Source organism: Triticum dicoccoides, chromosome 6B (genome assembly GCF_002162155.2).
Source record: "Triticum dicoccoides isolate Atlit2015 ecotype Zavitan chromosome 6B, WEW_v2.0, whole genome shotgun sequence".
NCBI lineage: Eukaryota > Viridiplantae > Streptophyta > Magnoliopsida > Poales > Poaceae > Triticum > Triticum dicoccoides.
Window position 1 is genome coordinate 637,307,817 of NC_041391.1, and position 8,396 is coordinate 637,316,212.

The 8,396-nt window shown below is 52.5% G+C and overlaps 2 protein-coding genes across 2 annotated transcripts; one reads left to right on the forward strand and one right to left on the reverse strand.

Annotated features, from left to right (window-relative positions):
* The first annotated feature begins 1,675 nt into the window (after positions 1-1,675).
* LOC119322685 lies at positions 1,676-4,733 on the forward strand. The gene is made up of 2 exons (XM_037596170.1): positions 1,676-3,810; positions 3,976-4,733. The coding sequence occupies exons 1-2, from the start codon at positions 1,789-1,791 to the stop codon at positions 4,456-4,458; spliced, it is 2,505 nt and encodes an 834-aa protein (XP_037452067.1). The 5' UTR covers positions 1,676-1,788; the 3' UTR covers positions 4,459-4,733.
* Positions 4,711-7,476, reverse strand: LOC119322686 (peptide methionine sulfoxide reductase B5). The gene is made up of 3 exons (XM_037596171.1): positions 7,251-7,476; positions 5,166-5,322; positions 4,711-5,053 (listed from the first exon to the last, which is right to left on the reverse strand). Exons 1-3 carry the CDS (start codon positions 7,343-7,345, stop codon positions 4,901-4,903), a joined length of 405 nt encoding a protein of 134 aa, XP_037452068.1. The 5' UTR covers positions 7,346-7,476; the 3' UTR covers positions 4,711-4,900.
* Between the last annotated feature and the right edge of the window lie 920 nt (positions 7,477-8,396).

Consider the following 8,396-nt stretch of genomic DNA (forward strand, 5'->3'; position numbering starts at 1 on the left):
GGAAATAGCGAGTACGGCTCCTAGTGCGCAGGCTCCGCCTCGATTTTTGGGTGGGCCCGGGGTGTCAGAATCATACGCGGCGGATGTCCGGACTACCGTAAAGTCCCTCTTGTTTGCTTTCGGTTTGCGAAAAAATGGACATTTGGACTGGTCGGCAGATGAATACAAGATGATGTTGTGCAGCGTCCCCAGAGATAGGTCTGAAAGTTGTGGGTGATTTAGGGTCCTCGTCGGAGATGCTCTTAGCCCTTTCTCTAATCTCGTTGAAGCTCCGGCACTTCATCCAACCCAAGCACAGGTTGGATTGGATTAAGTTTGAGATGGGTAGTCTCGCGGAGTCAGGTGAATTGACCTGCAGAGTATCAAAGTGGAAGGAAAAGGAGAAGAAAAATGCTCAGCGCGATTGGTCTCTAGGCGTGTGTCATAGTCATCACGTCGTAGCCACGTAACCTGTTGGTCTCCTGCTGGCCATGCGCGCGCTGCATAGGCGTGGTCAGACGAGTCCGCATGGGGCATGTAGCATGGACGTGGTATTGTTTCCTCCGCGCGCTCGGGCCAGTTTTCTTGCACGCCAACGTTCCACAGACACAGTAGGAGCGCCGGCAAGTCGTGACCACCTGCGTCCCCGTTTTAACCCACGCGTGCTTGATGCTTCCGCGAACACGGCTCTGCATCTGCAGTTCGATCGGGGGCATAAACTATGTCTTGTGAAAATATGGCAAATTTGTGTCGCTGTGGTGACCACGTCCCGGACATGAAATTCTCTGCACGTACTACGTCGTACTAGTAGTACTTAACCGTTGCCGTCAGACCAAATCAAGATAGAGTTCCTTCATTGTCTTACTCCCTCACTTGCCCAAAATCATATGAACATTTCAACTCGTCAAAAAACAAATAAATCTTATGGACGTTGTACGCAAGCATCTGTCTCTGATTCGCCTCAATTCCATCAACTACGTTTAAGTTAGTAGGAAAAAAAAAGCATATGTTGATGAGTTGTGGCGGGCGCCAGCGTCCGTGGCTGCGCTTTCACGCTGACACGTAATTTGTGGAAAGGAGGAAAGAGAGGTGCGGCGGCTACAGACTTGTTGAAGAAATCGGTTTCCGTTGCCCCTGCGTTCCCGTTGTCACAGAAGAAGATCGACCCGGGCCGGGCGGGCCGACGGAGGAATTGATGCTGATGCGATCGCAGTCTGCCGTTTGCTTGCACGGCAACGTCAGTAAGCTGGCGGCCGGGCCACCACCCGTCCGCACCGCCGTCGTCTTCGACGCTCCCTCCCCCCGTTTCGATTGGTCTGTGTCCTTTTTTACGACGCTCGCTCGTACGCTGATTCTCCGGCACTCGATCACCCGAGTTTTATCTGCGCAACAAGAAGATTCCCATCTACCTTCCTCTCTCAACATTGTTGTTGTTGTTGTTCCCATGGATGCATACAAGTCAGATAGACAGAGATTGTTTCTTGCACCCAACCACAAAGCTCGGTGGAATGGAATAATATGCCGATCATGTCGCCGTCGTCCTCGCCACGTCCGGACACCCAATCATGGGCCACTTCGCGCCTTCTGCTTCCACGTCCTCATGTACTACTACTAGTAGCCTTCATCTCTTCATGCGTTGACCGTTGACCCAGCCAAACTGTTCCACGTAGTACGTCGACCTGTGGAAGTAGAAACGTTCTCCAGCTCGTCTTTGCAAGCATTCGCTTCAAATCCAACGCCATCTCCTGCCCTGGCTTCCCATCCGTGAAGCTCCTCCACGAAGTCCAACCAAGGTAAGACGACGGCGCCATGAAGAAGAACCCGCCGAGCATCGAGATCGTCCAGCACCGGGTCGGCGGCGGCCTGGGCAGCGGGGGCGGCGGCTCCATATCCTTCTCCGAGCCGTGGCGGGAGATGACGCCGGGCAGCGGCAGCGGCCACGGCAGCTCGGGCCGGGGCGGCGGCCGGGAGCCTCCCGAGAAGCGCCTCACGCTCTTCGCGCTCCGGCTCGCCGTCCTCGAGAAGGCGGCCAGCGGGCTCGGCAAGCTCGACTTCGCGTGGGCCACCGTCGTGCTGCTCGGCGGCTTCGCCAGCGACCTCAAAATCACCGACTTCTGGTGCATCACCGTCATCCTCGTCAGCGAGGCGGCGCGCGTCTTCAGCCGCAGCCACGAGCTGGAGTGGCAGCACCACGCCACCCTCACCTCCACGGCCGGCAACGCGCTGCGCTCCAGCTCGCGCTTCTTCCGCCGCCTCGCGCACGCCATCGCCGAGCCGCAGACGGCCGCGGCGCTCGGGGACGGCGGCAGCGGCGGCGGCGACGCGCGCGCCAGGGCGGCGCTCTTCCAGCGCCAGATCGTGGCCCTGATGAAGCAGCGCACCTGGCACGCCCCCGACGTGCCGCTGCTCCCCTACACCGGCTGGGTCTTCGTGTCCAAGAAGATCGGCAGGCTGCTCAACTGGCTGCAGGTGCTCTCGGCGCTCGCCTGCGTCGCGCTCTCGGTGACGCGGCTCTGGAATAACCAGGATTTCGACGAGGCCAAGAACATGCGGCCGGCGCTGCTGCTCTTCTACGCCCTGGCGCTGCTGGAGGCGTCGCTCTTCCTGCTGGAGAAGGCCTACTGGACGTGGAAGATGTCCGTCTGCAGGCTGCTCGACCAGGTGAGCGCCGAGTGCGAGCTCGGCCCCTACGGCCTCGTCTCCCTCAAGCGCTTCTTCTACGACGCCTACTCGCAGTGCATCGACGGCAGCATCTTCGACGGCATCAAGATGGACCTCGTCACCTTCGCCGAGGACCTCATCCTCTCCGACTTCCTCGACGAGCAGCTCATCGGCGTCCGCATCCTGCAGCAGCTGGCCACCAGCAAGGGCTCCGCGCGCGACACGCTGCGCAAGCTCGGCACCAACCCGCGCTCCATTGAGCGCGCCGTCGAGATGCTCAACTGGAAGCGCCACGAGGAGGAGGAGGTGCGCAAGTGCGCGGCCGAGGTCGTGTCCAAGCTCGCCGGCAAGCGCCAGAACGCGCTCCGCGTGTCTGGAATCCCCGGCGCCATCGAGTCCGTCATGTCCTTGCTCTACACCGGCCGCGGCCCGCCGACGTCCGTGGACCACCCGCTGGGGGCCGTCGCCGCGGCCGCCGTGCCAGACCGGATGTACGACTATCTGCAGTACAACCTTCTGGGCCTGCACATACTCAAGAAGCTTGCGAGGGACCATGACAACTGCGGCAAGATCGGCAACGCGCGCGGCCTGCTCGCCAAGATTGTGGAGTTCACGCACGTGTCGCCGACTCTGCTCCTCAACCCGAGCGCCTCGGACTCTCAGGTGCGCTCCGTGAAGCGCGCGCTCCAGGTGATCAAGATGCTCGTGTACACGACGGGGGCGACGGGCAAGGCGCTCCGGCGAGACGTCGCCGAGAACGTGTTCACGGTGAGCAACCTCCGTGGCGTCCTGCAGCACGGCCACCAGCGCATGGAGCTGCAGAAGCTGGCCATGGACGTCCTCACCGGAATGGCCATGGACGAGAGGGCCAAGGAGACGATCGTCGGCACCGGGGGCGTAGTCAAGCTGCTACTGTCGATATTCTTCAACGCCGGCGAGTGCGAGCTCGGGAACGAGGCCGGCGAGGCGCTGGCGATGCTCGCCTTGGAGAGCGAGGCGAGCTGCGCCGCCATCCTCAAGAGGGCCGACGTGCTCGATCAGCTGGCCTCCGCGTTGGACGCCCACGACGCTCGATGCCTCAACGCCATGAGGGTCCTGCGCAACCTCTGCGCCTACTCGGGAGAGGAGCATCGAACGCGCCTGAGCGAGGTGACCAAGGCCATGCCCACGGTACTACGACATCTCTTACTTACTTGGTCATGTTATACTAGTATTTCTGCCTGCGTGATCCTACCTAACCTAACCATGTCTGACACAATCTTAAACCGTACTTACTTACTTATATTAGACATGACATGTGGATGACAGACACAATTATCTATCTTTGGCATTCAGGTGCTGGGAGCCACCATGACAGGACGAGACAAGATCCTGGAAGTGTCCGTGGGACTGACGACACAGATCTGCAGGTTCATCGACGTCGACCAATTCACCGCCGAGCTGCGCCGGGCCGGCCTGGACGAGCGCGCGTACGTCGAGCGGCTGGTCGGCATCCTGCGGCAATACAGGCACCCGGAGATCAGAGTGCCACGGATGCGGCGGTTCGTGGTGCAGCAGATTGTCTGGCTCATTACGACGAGCTCACGTCGAGGCGGCGGCGGCGGCGGCTTTGTGGAGTTGCTCCGGGAGCTCGGGATGGAGCGGCTGCTCGAGGCCATCGCCGAGACGACGTCAGAGGTGGAGTGCTACCACGTCTTCTCTGGCAGCGTCCCCATCGGCAAGCACCGCGAGAACTTCTCTGCCATCGTGGACACCGCGCTCCAGCTGCTCGCCGCCGGAGACGCTGCTGGTGCCGGGGGAGGAGAAAGCGTCAGCTGAATCGAACGGAAGACTGCAATGACGCTCTGAAGCGGGAGGATTGAATCAAGAGATGAGATTAGTCAAGGGAGTTGAGCATTCTGTTCCTAGTATATATTGCAAGACCACAAAACTACTTATTTTTTTGTATTGTAGAGAGTTGTATAGATCACTGGTCAATGTGATTAGAGAGTTCAGCGTGTATAGTTCCAAAACAGGATCCGGAACGCTTTCAGACCGAACAGATTAGGTCACAGTTCATGGCAATGCAAGTTACAAGATCATAGCCTGGTTAACAGTAGAAACTTGCAAGATCCTATCCATGTTTTATTTACCTGCTTTCCGCAGTTTCAGATCAGGGAAATTCATCCACACAACTTCGAGAGAACGGATTCTGGAACCTAATCATTATTATGCATTTGTTTAAACAAGTTCATCCAGATGACTCGAGAACTGGCCGGATTCAGGAGGAGGCAGGAGTGAACTTGATGGAAACGCTGTTGACGCAGTGGCGCTCATCGGTAGGCGTCTTGAAGCCTTCTCCCTTGAACACATGTCCCAAATGCCCGCCGCAAGATGCGCATGTGATCTCTACCCTCCTACCATCAGGGTCAGGCTGAAGTGAACACAAGGGAACATGGTACCATTCAGTATGTTGTACTCAAACAAACAAAATAAATTCCTGATGATAGAATCAAGTAAATGAACGGCTGTTGAAGGAAGCATACCGTCCTGTGTATGGCTCCAGGGAGCCCCTCGAAGAAGGCCGGCCAGCCACAGCCGGAGTCGAATTTGGTGGTGGACTTGTACAGGGGCGTTCCGCAGCCAACGCAGTTGTACGCCCCGTCACCGTAGAACTTGTTGTACTCGCCTGTTCCCGGTAACCTGGATCGCAATGTGAGGTTAGCTTGAACTTGAAGGCATGTGCGAGAGCATGCTGGCACCATTTTCAGAAATTACTTTGCACGTCAGGTTACAAACAATGGTCGTCATGTTGGAACTTCAGAGTTTTGATCCCTTTGGGCTAACTTGGTTCAGTTTCTATAGTTTTTTTTGCAGCTTTCCTAGTTGTTTAGTCAGGCCAATGTGGGTGGTTTGTACATCTTGAGGCTTTCTCGGCATTCTTCTTATATAGACATTGGCGCCAATTTAGATGCATATTTGAGAAAATGATGGAATTTCAGACCCATAACAATAGATGAAATGTAACTGAAGTTTACTGTTTGAGAAACCACAGTTGTGCGTAGGCTAAAAACAGTTTGATAAGGCTACTTAGGTATGGACTTGCACCAGTAACAATGCACATGCACTTCTATTACTCCCCTGATCTCTTCTCATACAAGTTCTAAAGCAATTTAAGCTTTCAAATATACGCAAATCCGAATCCTGATGCATAAACGTGCTGCTGCTAGGTAAACAGGTCAAATTTCCTCATATGGTTTCACCTATAAGAATTATCCCAATTAACACTGGCAAATTGATGTGAATGTTAATCGGTTCACATCAGACTAATGTCCTCATGTGGTTTCAGCACCGATTTGTAATGCGGGAATGTCATATGAATCAGTTCGTTCCCCCAAGGAATATGAAAGGATAAGTAGTTTGCAAATGGAGTTAACTTCCTATCCTACCCCAACTAATGTTCATTGAAAAGGCAGTCATCTTTTTTAGTGTCACATGCTTGGCACGGTAAATATAATCAACTATACCAGTGAAGAGTATATTCCGCCTCAATAGAAGAGAAGCGGAAAAAACTATGGCCTAATAAACTCTAATGAACAATCGATACATTTGAGGGATATAAAAACGTACTAACATTTAGCTTGTTTTAGACTTCACTCTCCAATTTTAAATCTTTCAGTCCATAATCCATACAATTAGTTCTTGAAGAGCTTTTCTTTTTGAATTTTTGTTTTTTCTAATTCTAAAGCAAAGTAGTGAGTAACTAAATCATAACTCAGTTTCGATTATGAAGTTGCTAAACACACATACTGTGTGGTGGTTTTTGAACAACTTGACACTACAGGAACTGTCTACAAGAGTAGATAGAGGGCATTAGGGCATGTCTGCAGATTTATTTATTTATGCAAATTTAGATGCATATCCTGAATAGGATTGTTATACGGAGTACAGAGTACTACATCTTTTTTTACTCTATAATTCTATTTTTTTTTTGCGAATTACTCTATAATTCTATATTCCTTCTTATTACTCCATAAGAAGTCAACCCAGACAGGTTGGCTTAACGCAAGTAGCCATAAACTGGCTGAGATATTGCTAAGTGGGGATCCAATTATTGAATCAGGATTGGCATGATTCATCAACAAGAACACAAGAACGGTGAGTAGCAAGCAGGGTAAACATCCAGGCAGAGTCAACGGGTTCGAAGCTCCATGAATCCTCCTACCATGCAAATTTAGATGCATATCATGAGTGGGATTATTATACTACTCCTACATTTTTTTACTCTATATAATTCTATATTCCTTCTTCTTATATAAGAAGTCAACTTAGACAGGTTGGCTTCACGCAGATAGCCATATAAAACTGGCTGGGATAGTGCTAAGTGGGGATCCAATTGTTCAATTAGGATTGGCATGATCCATCAATAGAAACAGAAGAAAAGTGAGTAGCAAGCAGAGTCAACACCCAGGCAGAATCGACTTGACGACGGGTTCGAAACTCTAAGATCATCCTACCAATCGATGGCTATGGCGCCAGCATCAAAATCGGCCAGAGGGAACCCGCACGGCTCCAAGAAAAAGAAAGGGGGCAACTAAGAACGAGAGATGGCAGAAAGTATATGTACTGACTCGGTGCCCTTGAGGCGGAGGATGCGGAACTGCTCGGGGGAGAGGACGGCACGCCACTCCTCCTCGCTCCTCGGCTTGCTGTCGCCGGACGCCATCGGTCGCGCTCGCGCGCGCGGCGAACGCAGGGAGCACGAAGCCGGCGGAGCGCCGAGGAGGGAGGCAGGGAGGGAGGGGAGGATCGAGAGCAGAGGGGAAGAGGATAGCGGAGACTTTTTGTTGCGCGGTGGGGGCGACTGGCCACGTTTTCAAGCCTGCGGGTGGGAAGCACGGCGTCCATTTGGCACCCAATTCAATTCATGTATTATCCGGATCCGGTGCAGGTGCGTTGAACTTAGATCCTCCCTCAATCGTTCAACTTTAAATCATTCAACATGGAAATATATGCATATGTGAAACGGATAAGTGCAACTTTAAATCATTCAACATATAGAGTAGATTTGAGTGGGGACAGAGGGGGTATAATATAATTTCCTCTCTTGCGTGTGAAATCGCGCTCAAACTCATTAATATGACATTCCCTTATTTTCAAATAAAAATAAAAATGGCATTCCCTTCGTTCCTACATATAATTATAAGTCCTTGTAGAGATTTCAATAAGAACTACTCCATAATAAGATGGGTGAATCTACACTCTAAATTACGTATATATACATCGAAATGTAGTCTGTATTGAAATATATAAAAAGACTCATATTTAAAAACGGAGGGAGTAGTCGCTCTATTCTTGTCCGTTAGAGACCCATTCCCAAAGTATTTCATACCTCCACCCGGCAAAAAGTGTTGGGCACGTATGCCATAGAGCCACCTTCCCCTTGTTTGGCCCGGGCCCACTCCTCATCCGCGATTGGACGATTGCATGTTGCGGCAATTGCGTTCCAACCAACTATTGTCATGTGGTCCTTCAGACTAGTGAATAGCAAATCGAGGAAGTGCACACCTGTATCCTTATCTCCCGACGCATCGACGTCGAGGGACCACTTCCTGGCAAAGGGTTACTCCTCCGGGGGAGCCGTATGCATGGCCGCTCGTCGGTTGTGGCAACCCACGTCAGAAGCACCACACCTCTCCCCACTGATATCCTGCAAGTGCATATGATATAATTATAGCCTTCTCAAAATAAGAGTATCGATCACACTGAGAGATTTG

Excerpts from the sequence above, each read along its gene's own strand:
- LOC119322686 (XM_037596171.1), bottom strand. The coding sequence starts at position 7,345 with ATGGCGTCCGGCGACAGCAAGCCGAGGAGCGAGGAGGAGTGGCGTGCC. Across the intron at positions 5,323-7,250 it reads CTCCGCCTCAAGGGCACCGA|GTTACCGGGAACAGGCGAGT; the intron begins GTCAGTACATAT and ends ATTGCGATCCAG. Across the intron at positions 5,054-5,165 it reads CTGGAGCCATACACAGGACG|CCTGACCCTGATGGTAGGAG; the intron begins GTATGCTTCCTT and ends TGTTCACTTCAG.
- LOC119322685 (XM_037596170.1), top strand. The coding sequence starts at position 1,789 with ATGAAGAAGAACCCGCCGAGCATCGAGATCGTCCAGCACCGGGTCGGC. Across the intron at positions 3,811-3,975 it reads TGACCAAGGCCATGCCCACG|GTGCTGGGAGCCACCATGAC; the intron begins GTACTACGACAT and ends TTTGGCATTCAG.